This window comes from Aricia agestis, chromosome 15 (assembly GCF_905147365.1).
Source record: "Aricia agestis chromosome 15, ilAriAges1.1, whole genome shotgun sequence".
Lineage (NCBI taxonomy): Eukaryota > Metazoa > Arthropoda > Insecta > Lepidoptera > Lycaenidae > Aricia > Aricia agestis.
This window is the reverse complement of record NC_056420.1, coordinates 4,603,454-4,620,351: the sequence shown is the minus strand read 5'-3', so window position 1 is coordinate 4,620,351 and position 16,898 is coordinate 4,603,454. Positions and strand designations below refer to the sequence as shown.

The 16,898-nt window shown below is 40.7% G+C and overlaps 1 protein-coding gene across 1 annotated transcript in view; it reads right to left on the bottom strand.

Moving 5' to 3' along the window:
- Positions 1–16,898, bottom strand: part of LOC121734098 (tyrosine-protein phosphatase non-receptor type 9-like) — a 99,840-nt gene that overhangs the window by 81,773 nt on the left and 1,169 nt on the right. Inside the window, exons 2-4 of the mRNA XM_042124515.1 lie at positions 5,050–5,271; positions 3,318–3,407; positions 1,946–2,086 (exon numbers count right to left, since the gene is read on the bottom strand). Of these exons, the coding sequence (XP_041980449.1) occupies positions 1,946–2,086; positions 3,318–3,407; positions 5,050–5,271 (453 nt within the window). The remainder of the gene's footprint in view (positions 1–1,945; positions 2,087–3,317; positions 3,408–5,049; positions 5,272–16,898) is intronic.

The window sequence follows — 16,898 nt, the reverse complement described above, 5'->3', positions numbered from 1 at the left end:
TCAATAGACTATAGACTATAGAGTATAGACCCAAAAACCGGTACAAACTTTCCCTTTATTTGGGGAAAACGCTAGAGGTAATATCACTGCATTTGAGTTTTTGTGAGCAAACATCCCCGAGCATACTGTGAGCGGGAAATCACTTTTGTATCTACGTTCGATATACGTTATATACGTTTTGTACGTGTTATATTGAATATTCAGAATAGGTTCGCGATTACATTTCACCGTCATAAATTCATTTTTGGTGATGTATATTTTAACACTTACATATTGTCGATAATACCACGTCGGTTTGAGCCTAAGATTTTTGAGCTGCCTTTTGGAAGAGAGAGAGGGAGTTTCGATGGGTCATTATGCTCAGTTTGCTCACATACTTCGCGACTGGATTATTACAAGTTACAACCACTAAAATTCAGTGGTCTTCGGCCTGACCGAATCAGAAAGATGTCTTTGGGGCCTTATCATTTCCACAATGTCTTTTATCCTAATAGTTTGTAAAAATAAATGTGTTTTGTAGAGAAGTAAGAGAGAATACGAATTGTTTAAATACACACTCGTACCTATATTGGATTTATTTCATCATGCACATGGAAAAAATTAAATAAATATTTTGTATAGACAACTTGATGGAAAATCTAGTTCATCTACATCTTATGCGGTAGGAAAGTGTAGGTATATTAAACACATCTTCAGTTTAACCCACTTCTAGTTCCCAAGTTGTCTACCGAACTCAGAGTAAAATAATTCGCGAGCTAAACGTTCAACCAAAGTTTGGCTGGAGCCATTTCAGGCTTTTATTGAGTTTACCGGCGCTAACTAGCTGACTAGCGGCCATTTTACTAAGTGCTCTATCAATTTTAACTTTTACAAAGTTTTAATTAAATGCATGCATGCAATGTAACTGTCACGTAACTGTTAAGTGAACTATCAGATAAATTATTGAATAAATTGAATCATAGGATTCATAGGCAAGAACTACGCAATTTAGTCAGGTTATGTCATGGTGGTCACATTATGTGGGAGAGCCATGCTTGGGCACGAATGGGCCGGCTCGACCGGAGAAATACCACGTTCTCACAGAAAACCGGCGTGAAACAGCGCTTGCACTGTGTTTCGCCGAGTGAGTGAGTTTACCGGAGGCCCAATTCCCTTTCCTATCCTCCCCTATTCCCTTCCCTTCCCATCCCTACCCTCCCTTATTACCCTATTCCCTCTTAAAAGCCCGGCAACGTACCTGCAGCTCTTCTGATGCTGCGAGTGTCCATGGGCGACGGAAGTTGCTTTCCATCAGGTGACCCGTTTGCACGTTTGCCCCCTTATTTCATAAAAAAAAAATTAGGGTACAGAAATGTATTGCATCATTTTTACCGCCCTGATCGATAGATGACGCTGCCTTTATTTAGTTTGTAACAAAATATGTTTTCTATATTCTAAGAAATTAACGTTTTTACTTGCTAGCAGCCCTGGATTTATAAATATGCCGTATAGGCCGCGGCCTAGGGGGCACCGGGCACACGCTCAACGCAGCGAACGCCCTTAGTTGCTAGTAAGATGCTGACACTAGCCAATATCTCAAAGGTATCACTAGCCAATATCTAAATTAAATATGTGTATCATATAATAAAAATCTTAAATATATGTATAGTATAAAAGTATTAAATATATTTCCGTTGTCTGGTACCTGTAACACAAGTCCTTCAGGTACTTACCACAGGGCCAGACTGACGTGGTGTGAAGCGTCAATAGATATTATTATAATATCGCAACAACGAGCCGATAGTTCATAATATTCGTATTGCTCCTTTCTTTTTAAACCTACAGACGGCGAAATTTATATCCGCCACTGGTGTTACCGTTGTATCAATATTATTCAGCAATTGCCTTCAGGTGACAAAAATCCTCCACTGGTATTAATCAGTGTATCATTAATATAAGGACTGACCTTGAGCATGGTGAGTATCTTCTGCGACAGGTCGTAGTCGAAGTTGGTGTATTTGGAGTCGGTCATGTCGTAGATGAACACCAGCCCGTGACGCTGCGTCTCCGCCGACTGCAACGCCACGTCCAGTTGGTACACCACGCCCTGGGGGGCGGGGACACATTAGCTTAGGTCACACTGGAGTCGAACGGCCGTTTACATTCAGCCAGTGTCGCTACTCCTCGCGCTGCCGGCACTATTGCCCTGAATACTTCTGCGGCAGTAACGACGCGACGGAGCGTTTAAACTCAGCCCTCTACATACTCGCCGCGTCGGGCAGCGGGAGCAGCATGGCGAGTGGCAGCACCAGTGACTATTTACATTCTCGAGCTGCCCACTTGCCTGCCCAACAGGGCTGAATAAACGACGCTTAAGAACATGCTGTTGCTGCATGCTACTAACTTGACGCAAATTCATTGCGATTCACGACATAAAGAAGTAAGAGCCAGTCCACACGTCGCGTTGCGTTGTTTTACATACAAATAACCAAGGTGTTCATATGGCGCGCTGCGTCATCGCAACGCACACGTGACGGACAGCTGCCAGCCCCCGAGGCGAAGTGGTTGGGGGTGTTGACGTTAAGACTGCTTCGTAATAACGCTACGATGGCGCAGCGCCCGTGTGGCCGGCTATGTGTCAAACGGCAGCGCTGCATCGACGCAACGCTGACAAAACGCGCCGTGTGGACTGGCTCTAAGGCTCACAAGCCACAGCATACATATTATATCAAGTATCAACTCGGAAAGAGATTGTAACCGTATCGCCTTTAGCCGTTTTCACAAAACGAGTACATGAAAACGAGTTACATATTGGGAATATCTCGTTTCCACGCACACGTTATGCGATCCCAATTCCCAATACCAATATTTTTCGGTGCGTTTAAAAAAAGCAGCTAAAGCTATCCGGTCTCTGGCAAGCGGACTTCAGCATATTTTTTTACTAGCAGAGAAATTGATTCACATGCAGTTAGCGGACCTATGGGGTCAGGTCACTCAGGGTATGTCAAGTTAACATTTTAACAACCAAATTACGTAGGACCGTCATTCGCCTGTAAATCAATTTCTCTGATGGTACATGGTAGGTACATCGAACCGTAACCAAGATGATTACGTCAAAATGCACCTAAACGAAGTCCGGAGATAACAGATGGCGCCACCAGTTTGTACCATCGAGGAAATTGATACCTAGGCAGTTGACGAACCTACGTCGTTTGGTCGGCTTATATCAATTCAATGTTAGCTGTGATCGGTCGGATGAATTTGACATAGCGCGACCAAATTACTTAGGTCCGCCATCTGCCTAAGTATCAACTTCTCTAATCTCTGATAGCACTAACCTGCAAGGTAGTCTGATGTGTGGTCTGGGCGGGGTAGTGCTTGTTGGCCGTAAACACCGCGATCGCCGCGCCCATCGCGTCGCGGGTTGGCTGAAACACACAACATACAGGTGAAACAATATGCCAAACAATCGGGTAATTATTGTATTATTAACTATATGACGCAAAAATTCTTTTATTATGCAAAAACGGTCCTTTTCCGGGACTCAAGGTATCTCCATACCAAATTCCAGCAAAATCGGTTCAGGGGTTTGGGCGCTAACTCTTTCTGGAAAGTCTACGATGCCTACTACCGGTTCGGGAACTAGCCCGTCGAAAATAAATAATAATAACGTTTCTAGTTATAAAAACCGAATAAGACTTTCTGGCAGCTTCGAGTTAAATTGGATGTACTATCAGAGAAGTTGATTCCTATGCAAATCGGGGACCTAAGAAGTTTGGTTGCGTTACGTCAAACCCAGCTGACAGATCACAATTAACATTGAATTGACATATTCGACCAAATAACGTTGGTCTGTCAATTGCATAGGAATTAACTTCCTCGATGGTACATAACATGTAGGTCGTACAGCACGGTCATAGCAGACAGCTGCAGTGTTCTAGCGAAAGCTGCAATGACGTCAACGAGTATGTGTGCATACAGCTAGACGTGGGAGAGCCATGCTTCGGCACGAATGGGCCGGCTCGACCGGAGAAATACCACGTTCTCACAGAAAACCGGCGTGAAACAGCGCTTGCGCTGTGTTTCGCCGAGTGAGTGAGTTTACCGGAGGCCCAATCACCTACCCTATTCCCTTACCTTCCCATCCCTACCCTCCCCTATTACCCTATTCTCTCTTAAAAGGCCAGCAACGCACGAAGTACTGTCTCGCTCTATTAAGAACACCAAGCTTCTTCGAGGCTAATTTGGCCTTACCCTCTTACTAAGTTTATTGATTTATCTTAGGTTGGTTTTGCTTTTAATAAAAAATTGAGTATGTTCCAACTTCTCTACGTCAGCACTCTGCAGACTATGGCAGCCTCATAGCAGGATCGTCTTATGTGATGAGTTAAAAAATAAGTTCTCAACCTTTTCAACCTCAGCCTAAAACCTTTAAGTTGCTTTTCCTAAGTCAGAGCTTCATGCCTGTTTTCACTAATCAAGTACCAACCCCTAACGCTAAGTATCCCCTAGCGCACATTAAGTGTATCTATCCTATAAGATTTCACCAACATTTTTGTCACCTACATCTTTAGGATCTAAGAACTTTAGTGAAACAAAAATTTGAGAGATGTCAAGGGACACCCGGATGAAATGAAGTTATAAAAAAACTCCCCAAAAAAAAAAGAGAGAGAAAGACAGACAGAGAGAGAAACACGCGCTACCGCACGCGGCACGGCTCTAATTGTAATATACCGACACTTTTGTGTCATGTCGTTACAACTTTTTCCCTCTAGCCCCCTTTCGCAACGCGCGATAAGCGACTTCGTTCCAATAAAATATGTTGTCAAAAACGAATGTGTTGGTTTTATCAGATGCATGAAAGACTGCGAGGGAACACTTAGCATCGGCTCTGGATTTATGTATCATCAGTCCTAGAGTGGCGGCAGAGTTCGTGCATAGGGGTGGCAAAATTAAAATGGTCTTTACTCATAAAAATATAAATCTGGCCCTGCTTAGCATTAGGGGACGGTTGGTAAAAAGGCCATCAGACTAAATTCTAACATTTCGGTATTAATACGAGATACCTACCAGTATAGTGAACTTCCCCGTCTCGAGCTCGCTCTTGAGCGGCTCCTCGAAGGGCTCGAACTTGACGAGGCCCTCCCGGCGGCGCGTCGCCTCATGCTGCCGCCACAGCGCGTGCGCGCGCGCCACATCGAACTTGCGCGCCAACAGGAACTTGATGGCCGTAGCGCGCGACACGCACGCCGCGCCCGTCTCGCTCAGTGCCTCCAGGAACGCCTTTGTCGCCTGCAACACGTTTGGAACAGGTTAATAATGGCCATGGCCTATGGCCGGCAGCGTCCTATGGCGTCCTAGGGGGCGGCAGCGTCATAGGATGGGGGCAGACTAGGTATATAGGGGCGGCAACATTAAAGTGGCCTATAGGTACTCATAAAAAATATAAATCCGACCCTGTTGGCTAATATTCTAAATTGGAGCAGACAAACTTGTAAAGACATTAGGGGAACTAAGGAAGAGACGGATCCAAGATTGTCCATATACTCCAAAGCACCACCATGACCAGTTCTTGGCTCCGTTATAATAATTTACGAGTTTTAGGCATAGCTACAAGAAGACCAAGAATTCCTCTTAGTAAAGATTCAAAATTACCTTTAAAATGAGAAGTAAATGTCGAACGAACGCCGCGTCCATTTTCATAACGACCGCGGGCCTGACCTAAGCAATTTTCTAATTTCTATTACGTGGATTTTTCCGTTGCGTTTTCACAATTCCGTCACACTTTCGGGGCGTAGAGCCGTGTTTAATCCTGATTAACTGCATCGATTCGTTTTGTGACCTTTTTCACGGCCGAGCGAACGATTTGTATTGTCCTACATCTAGATCTATGTAAACAACAATAGATTATATAAAGAACCTTTGAAAAAATATTCTTATCTGTTTGAACTAGTTAAAAGGATATCCCGAAACTTGGGCCCAGTTACACACGCATAGAAAGTTAACACATTTGCATCAGCATGAAGACTCACAGAAAAATGCTATCTCTGACATAAATGTGGTTTTCCCTGGTTATCCCTACAACACCTGTAACCACTTTAAACTTGCTTGAATAGCCTATAGCTCAGCGAATCTCAAACTTTTTGGTTACGGAACCGTTTTAAGAACTCAACTTTAGCGGACTCAACTTTAGCGGACCCAAGAAAAATTAAATGTTTTGTCTTTGAATGTATTGTCCCAATGCTGGTGTCTGATGACATTCCTAAAAACTGTTTTAATGTGTCGCTCGCGGAGGCCTTGTAGGAGTACAAGGCCTTTGCCCCAGGGAAGCACGGAGCAGTGAGCGCACTTTGAGAAAGGCTGCAATAAATAATAATATTGAAAGGGAAATCTATTAAAAATTCATTTTCTTTACATGCAGTTTTAATGTACAAGGTGTTACAAAATAAATGATTATACTTCAGGGTGTGTCCCATAGGCCATATTATAGAGTTCACAGTAAAAGTAGCTCCGTCGAAAAGTAACTTTCGTGCATGGGCAAATTCACTAATCCAAGAAGTCAACAGTTACTCTTTCAGCTCTGCTATTTCACAGTGAACTCTATAGGGACACATACACAATGATCATGATCAACGGGCATGGATCCCGGAATTCCGAGATTTCGTAACTTTCTCATTAAGATTTGATTAAATAAAACATTTTGAATTCTGATTTATTGTTTTTTTTTTGTAGTATTCTCTATATTTTCCGGAACTGATTCCGGAATTCCGGAATTGAACCTGTAGTATCGTAACTCAGTTCCGGAATCGAACATCATCCGATATTACATGCCCTATACACAATTACACACCTAAAGCGTTATCACTATTATCACTTTGTTTTGTTAGGTACACCTTTTTATATAGAATTTTTTGTGTATTCGTGTTATAGAGCGGACTAATTCTTCCGGGATGTATATCCTGTGGGACACAGCAGGGGAGCGCATTGGTATTGACGGGCACGCGCGGTTCTGTCACCACACATGTATGATCCAATTCGCGAGACGTGTCATACTTAACTTTAAATTCATATTTATTTTAAGTTTTTAATGACTAGATGACGCCCGCAACTCTGTCGCACCGAAATTCGAATGTAACGCGGAAACCCATAATTTTTCCGGAACCTTACTCCTTAGTGCCTACAACAGGATCACTTTACATTCGTTATTAATCTATTATCATGAGACCTAACATGTAACTAGTCATATTTCGTGAATCGTGATTGTTGTCAAAAATCCTTTTATTATGCACTAGATGTCCCGCGCGGCTTCGCCCGCGTAAATTAGGAATTTCACAGAAACCGTACATTTTCGAATAAAAATAGCTATAAATACTACTTTCACGTGGTCTACTCTATTAAGTGCCAAATATTGCTCCAGTAGTTCGTGAGATAAACCCTTTCTAATAGGTATTTTCCCCATTTTTACCACATTTTCCTGAGTTTCTTCGGTTCTATTAGTCTTAGCGTGATAATATAATATAATAAAGCCTATAGCCTTACTCGATAAATGAGATATCTAACACTGAAATAAGTTTTTAAATCGCACCTGTAGTTCCTGAGAATTGCGCATTCAAGCAAACATACTCTTCAGGTTTATAATATTAAGTATAGATTTTTTTAAATTATCGCTTGACAAACTCGAGCCTCGATCTAAAAGACTATGAAAAGGCTCATAATCATGGGACGATGCATGGTATAATATTATGGTAGTGATGATGATGATGATGAATGTAATTTGCATAGTAGCATATTCTTTCCGTTCTTAAAACAACGCCGAAACTCCCAAACTTATATCTATAAAGAATCAGGAGTTCTCTCAGCACCTTCCGAACCACGGTATACCAGGTATACCTCGGTGCAAAATCTTACTTGTTTGTAGCATATGCTTAGAATACTTCTCATGAAACCGAAGTCACCACATGTTTCCCCATAAATTTTGAGGAGTTCCCTCGATTACTAATATTATAAAGGCGAAAGTTTGTTTGGATGTATGGATGTATGGATGTGTGGATGTATGGATGTTTGTTACTCTTTCACGCAAAAACTACTGAACGGATTTTAATGAAACTTTACAATAATATAGCTTATACATCAGAATACCACATAGGCTACAATTTTAACCGACTTTCAAAATGGGGGAGGTGTTATGTTCGTTTTCTTATATTTAACGATTACTCCGCTGTTTGTTAACCGATTTTCAAAATTTTTCTTTTGGTATATAGGGTATCATCCCAATTTGGTATTATATTCACAAAAGTGGTGATCTGATGAAGGATCCATAAATAATCGAGGGAACACCTCAAAACTTATAGGGAAACATGTGGTGACTTCGGTTTCGTGAGAAGTATTCTAAGCATATGCTACCAACAAGTAAGATTTTGCACCGAGATACACCTGGAATACCGTGGTTCGGAAGGTGCTGAGAGAACTCCTGATTCTTTATAGATACAAGTTTGGGAGTTTCGGCGTTGTTTTAAGAACGGAAAGCTTATGCTACAATGCAAATTACATTCATCATCATCATCATCACTACCATGTTATACCATTTCATAGTCTTTTAGATCGAGACTCAAGTTTGTCAAGCGATAATTAAAAAAATCTATACTTACCTACCTAATATTATAAACCTGAAGAGTATGTTTGCTTGAACGCGTCAATCTCAGGAACTACAGGTCCGATTTAAAAACTTATCTCAGTGTTAGATAGATCATTTATCGAGTAAGACTATAGGCTATATTAGGTATATTATCACGCTAAGACTAATACGACCGAAGAAACTCAGGAAAATGTGGGAAAAACGGGGGAAATATTTTTTATGGGAAAATGTACGGTTTCTGTAAAATTCTAATGTAAAAATCTATACATCCATACATCCAAACAAACTTTCGCCTTTATAATATTAGTAGGATATTAGTAGGAAGTAGGATTCAAGCAAGTAACAAACGACTGATTATCAAAATATAGAATTGCTCTACATTTTTTTTTTAATTTCACCTTTAAAAAGTAAAAACTAGTGTTTATAAACATTTTACGGTTAGAATGAGACATTATCGCAACAACTAATTTTCAGTCATATCATATTCCGATAAGGATGACGGGGAAAAGTTTATAAATCATTTATTTACTAAAGTCAACTCTCTACGGTAGAGATGTTATTAGATAGTCAAAATAAGTAAATGATTCATCTCTTCATATCTACACATAGCCCGTATAAAGAATCTTTCGTTCTAATCTCTAGCTTTTATAACTTGCAAAAAACCTAAAAGAAAAGTTTTGCGTCGCGAATTTTGAATTTGGAACACCGGTGTCACGCACTGTGAAAACACAACTGTCACTTGTCACAGCTGTCAAACGTTTCCGAACGCGACCGCCACACGCCCGCACCGCCAGTACACTGACCTCACGAATCACGATAGCTATGGGGAGTATTATGGACCCCCAAGTATTATTTAAAGCACGAGCCAATGCATAATATTATAATGCAACAGCTATGGTCCATACCACGAGAAGTCACTAAATTACATACTTTTGACATTTTGATATGAAGTTTCTTGACTCGTCTCGTGATTTGGCCTATGGTATTATTGAGAACGCCGTTGGAATGGAAATATGTAGTGCAATTTTTGTGTTCTTTAATTATATTTACAAGGCTCTACGAGGGCTGCTATTTATGTATCCGGAATTAAAAAAAGAAACAAACATATATCATTTAATATGGTTTTATTGCTTTTCAAAATATTCGCCGCGATGATCGACACACTTTTGCATACGCTGGAACCAATTTTCATAGCACTTTTTCCATTCTGATTGAGGTATCTCCAAAACGTGCATTTTGAACGCATCAACAGCCTCTTCGCGGCTCGAAAAACGTTGACCACGTAATTTGTTCTTCGCGTATGGAAATAAAAAGAAATCGTTAGGTGCCAAATCAGGGCTGTACGGCGGATGACCAGTCAATTCGATCTTTTGACCCTCCAAAAACTGAGTTGTTTCAGCTGAGGTGTGACAGCTAGCATTGTCGTGATGTAATATGATTCTGCGTTGTCGGTTGTCCTTTCTTATTTCTTCAAAGACTTCTGGTAAACAAATGGTCGTATACCATTCAGAATTAACCGTTTTACGATTCTCTAATGGCACTGTAGCCACATGTCCATTAATTCCAAAAAAACAGGCGACCATTTGCTTCAAAGTACTTTTTGCACGAGTAACTTTTGTTGGTTTCGGCTCATCTTGGAACACCCACACCGTTGACTGTTGTTTAGTTTCGGGGTCATATGCATAGATCCAAGATTCATCACCTGTGTAGATATTATAAACGGCTTTTGACGTACCACGGTTGTATTTTTTTATCATTTTTTTGCACCAATCGACACGAGCCCGTTTTTGATCGATTGTCAAGTTGTGCGGAATCCAACGCGAACATATTTTTTTTACAGCCAAATGTTCGTGTAATATCTTATGTATGCTCGTCATACTTATGCCTAAGGACGCCTCTATCTCGCGATATGTAACATGACGATCACGCATTATTAGTTCCCGCACAGCATCTATATTTTGTGGGACAACAGCTGTTTTTGGGCGACCTTCTTTATTTTCATCCGTGAGCATAGACCGCCCACGATTAAACTCACTGTACCAGTGATAAACAGTGGTTTTTGATGGTGCTTCATCTCCAAAAGTTGCGGTGAGTTGAATAAAGCACTGTTGTTGATTTAGCCCACGCCGAAAATCGTAGTAAATCATTGCACGAAAATGTTCACGCGTTAAATCCATGGCAAATGAAGACACGCAATTTTCAAAATGACGCCACAATGGAAAAATAATTGACAGTCACATATGAAACAAAATGTATTCTTCAACCAAAGAGTTCTATTTTCAAATGTTGTAATTACTTTTTAAATATTGTTCTTGTAAGTGGCCAGTTCCGGATACATAAATAGCAGCCCTCGTACTACTTAATTTGATATAGGTATTTAATGAACATTTTGACATAAAATCTATATATTTCCTGATACTCTTCATTAAATTAAAGTTAAGTAATCATTAAATCAGTATGACCATAAGTGAATGATCTCGTAGAAACGATGCCGGTCGGATCGACATGTGGCAATTTTTTCAACACGAGTTTTTGCACAAAGCGGCATTTAGCGAAGCTGAAGGTGTGGCATTTTTTGCCGAGTGGGTGACCCTTTATATTGGCGCAGGCAGAAAAAAAATACTTGAGCATAGATTAGTCACCACTCACCATCTACTACACGATATTATGTCTACAGTCTAATATAATCATCGCCATAACATACTCGTAATATTAGAGCTATCAACGTATTAGCTTAAGCATAGGTACACTGAAACTTGAAAGAAATGGTTGCGACTTTTGGGCTCTGATTAACTGGCTAGTCCTATAGCAAACAGATTAATATTGGACTGGTGGTGTAACAGATAGAGATAATATTATAATTTACGTCTTTAGTGTATAATTATTGTTTTTGTCTCTTCTGCATCCAAGGGCGTCGCCAGCCGATGGCGCAGGGGGGGGCAAGTTGACTTTACCTACTACAGTCTACAATTCATACTTTACTCACTCTCTATAAATGACAAAAGTAGGTATGAATTGTAGGTAAAGTCGACAGCACATGAAGCTTTTCACTTGTACTACGAGCCTTACATCTATTACCATATTTTAATATTATAGTGGTCGTTGTTTGTAATATATTTGGCAACTTTTTTAGGGTCTCTGGGGGGGGGGCAGCTGCCCCTCCCTGCCCCCCCTTGGCGATGCCCTTGTCTGCATCGCCCAGCACCCTACACCTTTAATTTTTTTAAACGGGCAACAAACATGTTTTAATCTTGTTGTCGCGGGCCGCAACCAAAATTATTTAGGAATAAAGTCCCGAGGGTTCGCAGGTTGAGTTTCGCTGATCTAGCAATGTAGCAACTAGCAACCCTACTCACAAGTACGTATGTCAACTCTCCGCACCCTCAGACGCGTCTCGAGAGTGGGCGGGCCGAGTGGGCAGATTTAGTAGATCAAACGGATATATGTAACATAGTACCATCATAGTACGATATCACTGTACATATTATCCCATGAAATTGTATTGGTGGATCTGTTAACTTTACTTTTATAACATGAATATATGACGCCCGAAATAAGTTTATCGCGCGAGAGCCGTACATTTTTCTGCAACAAAAACTATCCTATGTGCTTTCCCGTTTCTCAAAGGACCATGCCAAATGTTATCTTTTATAGATATTTGGTATGGCGATACTGATATAAGCTTACGAATGTAACAGACAGATGGGCAGACAGGCACACTTTCGCATAAATATAATATGAATGCATGCATGGGCGTATATAAGGGGGGGGGGGGGGGCCTGGGCGTCCGGACCCCCTCCCATTACTATCCATCTTACTTGTGAAAATAATGAAGTATTATTATACTGTGGAGCGTATTACTTTTTTTAAATAAATAAGAAATACATTCCGATATTCAAATTTTAAAAAATACTTTTGATTGTAATATGTAGGACGTGGACGTTGTTGTGTTTTCTATTTATAAATAGTAAATACTATGCAATCGAGGTTCGTTTAGGTGCTTGTGTAGAATTTTTCCTACTAATCGTGTATAAGACGCAAATACGTACAATGAGCTATTAACGTGAGTTTTCTACGAATTGTTCGCGGCGTGCCGACTGCCGACTGCCTGCCGGTCAGTACTTTGCGGAAAAATGACGCAACCGTTCCTACTGGCACTATTAAGGGCTCACTTACATTAGGAATGTTATTTTTGTATGCTTCTGCGAAATTCATAAGAGAATTTTAGATTAGGACAACCCAACACGAATCCCAAAAACTGCGGATTACTTTATCTGTGCCTCGTCATATCACGATAATCTTTCTCCTCGTTTCTCGAATAAATAGACTATCATTGATGGGATCTTATCTAGCTAGCAATAAATTAACACGAAGCAATAAACAACGGTATTCATAAGTTAAATATATGAGGTTAAATTCCAATAGCAGAGGAAACGGGCAACTGGCCGTAAAGTCGCGCGCTCCGGAAACTGCGGCGGAGAGGAAATATACTTCCTCCTATTTACGCTCGAATGTATCGACTCGTAATTGAGATGGGGCCGATCGAACTTATTTACGCAAAGTTCGAATTAGCTAACCTCTAATAAAAATCTAACCCACCTCTGTAACTTCTGAGAGCCAGGATCAGCAAGTGACCATTTTTTTTATATAAAATATAGTGACAAACGAGCAAACGGGTCACCTGATGGAAAGCAACTACCGTCGTCCATGGACACACGCAACATTAGAAGAGCTGCAGCTGCGTTGCCGGCCTGGCCATAACCACTGAAGTATGAAGGGACTTGTTAAACCACCTTAAACCTTTGTACTTCTGTGAGCCAGGGTCAGCAAGTGGCCTTGAACGAGCTTTTACATTACAGCGTTTTTGTGACAGGCTTCAGATGCCACTGAGATATATATCAAGAGACAATTGCTAAGTACTCACATACGGTTTTGCTCGATAGTTTTACTCCAAATCGAGCAATAACAAAACTGACAGCTCGAAGGCTCGCTTCGAGCCGGCTCGGTGGTATTAAACATGTCAAATATGTCATTTCCTTCGATTTGGAGTAAAACTATCGAGCAAAACCGTATGTGAGTACTTAGCATTATACTAAGTACTCACATACGGTTTTGCTCGATAGTTCTACTCCAAATCGAGTAATAATTACTGTCTGGACCGCAAAACTCACAGCTAGAAGGCTCGCATCGAGCCGGCTCGATGGAATTAAATATATAGATTTAGAATAAAACCATCGAGCAATGCTGAATGTGTGGACGAAATCTCGAGCCGCGGGTTTTGCTCGATGTTATTGCTCGATCGAGCAAAACCGTATGTGAGTACTTAGCATTAAAAATGTCTGTAGACTTGACTACGTCATGTCATTTCTACTCATAATCATCTCTTAGCACATTCGCGTTAACGTATATCAGCAGAGTCTACAGAGATGTTGACTGTGAAAGCTACAAACTCATTGGTATCTCAGTAAAGAGAACACAGGCTGTATAAACAAGGCCGCAGCCTGTCGATCTGCCCATTGAGTCGAGAGTTTGAGACGACCAGTCGAGTGTCGCCCTCGGCGTCACTCACAGTTAAACAAACCGATTTATAACGACTTCCGTTCCCACACAATCTCAATTTCAATCTGCAAATTACCTTATAAAGAGAAATTATAGATAATTTAACTTTATTTATTGATACTGCCCATCTTATGAGTGTTGCTTACTGAGATTTCTTTCATGTTAGTGTTGATTTACATCATTGGACACGCGCGTCACTAGACTACAGCATAGATTAAAATTGCATCAAAGTATAGTGGATACTGGACAGTGGACACTGAATTGGATTTAAACATGTTCATATTCAATTTTATTCATTCCTGATGCTCTGGATTCTAGAACGACTTGCATTATCCAGGCACTTGCTACTGCGTTTGTTTGCCTTTACACTTGATTTTAAGTATTTATGTATGGTGCCTAGTAAAAGAAATTGTGTTCTACAGGCTACAAGCCAAATGCATTTTGTAGTTCATGCAATTTAAATACAAATAGAGGAAAATACACAACTCAGAATTATCTTTTAATCCATAGCTGCAGACGTTGTAGTCATGATGCAAGTAAATATTGGTCTAACAATTTACATTATTATTGGAGAACCTAATTATCTATAATAAGTACTTAATATAATTTGTTTGTTTGTTTGAACGCACTAATCTCAGGAACCACTGGTCCGATTTGAAAAATTCTTTCAGTGTTAGATAATCCACTTATTAAGGAAGGCTATAGGCTATATTTTATCACGCTAAGACTAATAGGAGCGAACAAATAAAGGAAAATGTGAAAAAAACGGGGCAATATTTTGAAAGGGCTTATCTCACGAACTACTGGAGCAATTTTTCTGTTATTTGGCACAGATTTAAAGAAGTAGACCACGTGAAGGATCATAGGCTATTTTTTGTAGACTAATTTGTCTGTAAAATATCTAATTTACGCGGGCGAAGCCGCGCGGAACGTCTATAAGTAGTAACTATTCATTCGATTAGACTCGATTTTTCTCTCGATTCGATTTGAGTCTCGGGAAATGGACAAGGGATACTTTTTGTCCCGGAAAATGTACCGTTCCCGCACAAAATACTTTTATGATTTGCGCGTAAAATATTCAATCGATGTAGGTACGCGGAACAAGTCAACTATAAATTAGTATTTAAGGCCCTATATTCCCAGAAACGGACGATTTTCAAGATGTAAAAGTGACATTAGACATAAAAATATAACGACGATCAAAAAACTATAAAATTGCAGGCGCAAAGTGTGTGACTGAAAGCGTACCAGCCGAACCTTTGAGCCTGCAATTTTATAGTTTTTTGATCGTCGTTTTTTTTTCATCAATTAAATCGAGTCAAAAATTATCTGAAAATTCCAAATTATTTGGACATAGTATGGCAATTTCGTTAAAAGAAGAGGTAACTTTGGGATTTTTTTCTATCGAGTGAAAATCATGATATTGTGTTTTAACGTTGTTAGTGGCGGCCGAAAAGGAAGATCTTCCGACCGAGCGAGATAGCATGCTCGGTCAGGCCGAAGCCCACTGAAGTCATTTCAGACGTTGTATATATCTTGCCGTTCTCCGAAACTTCGATAGCGCGATGCAGGAATGTTAGGCGAATTGTGGGTACCGCCACATCACCTCCCCCCCGAAGACCTGTGGTATTCTTCGATGCGCTTGTGTTGTCAGGTGTGGGCCGAAGCTACGCGTGCAATGACCAGGAGAGGGACCCCGTGCTCTGCTTGCTGACCGGTCGTTGTAGCCTATGGCTGCCCCGTTCAAGCCAGACGCGGGTTCGACCGGCGCGGACCTCCAACGCGGCTTATGGTCGAGGCGACCCGGTTATGCTTGATGTCTGCTGACGTGGTGCGGAGGGGCGGGGAGTGTTGATGATGATTAATGTCCAGAAGGATGCGTATTCTTGTCGGGGTCACCAATTTATCGTTGTTAGTGGCGGCCGAAAAGGAAGATCTTCCGACCGAGCGAGATAGCATGCTCGGTCAGGCCGAAGCCCACTGACGTCATTTCAGACGTTGTATATATCTTGCCGTTCTCCGAAACTTCGATAGCGCGATGCAGGAATGTTAAGCGAATTGTGGGTACCGCCACAGTGTAATGGAATATAAATTCCACTGTGTTAGATCCTTAACTAACATAATATATATTTTTTTCACTTTTAAATCTTGAAAATCGTCCGTTTTTGGGAATACAGGGCCTTAAACTAATGTCTACGCGGATGAAGTCGCGGGCAACAGCTAGTTCATAATATTGTGATTTGTGGCAGAGGAACGTTTCTCTAAGGCAGCCCCTAAACCTACAATGATATTAAACATTATTTTATTGTTGTTTATGGATTTGTTTTAGTTTGCGCGGTGCGTCCGGTCTGATTTTTAAAAAAATGTCCAGGTGAAATCCGGATATTTTTGTTGAGAAAAATCCAACTTTTTAGCAAATTCTTGTAGGAAAAGCAAAAATTGGCAAGAAGTTATCGTATATTATACTGTTTAAAAGAGGTGTCCGGGGAAATAACAACATTTCAGCCAAATGTCTGGGAATTTTATCATGCCTGGCCGGCGAAGGCAATTTGGGTGATGGCAGCTCTATATTTCTATTTTGTAAGACAATGTTACTCTTAAATTATATGGTGCAGATTACACGCATCAGTATATATCATGATTAGAGTATCACGCGAATCCACTCGAATCACAAGTACTGAAGCGCCCTTTTATACGGTCAATATTATCACCAAAAGTACACAGT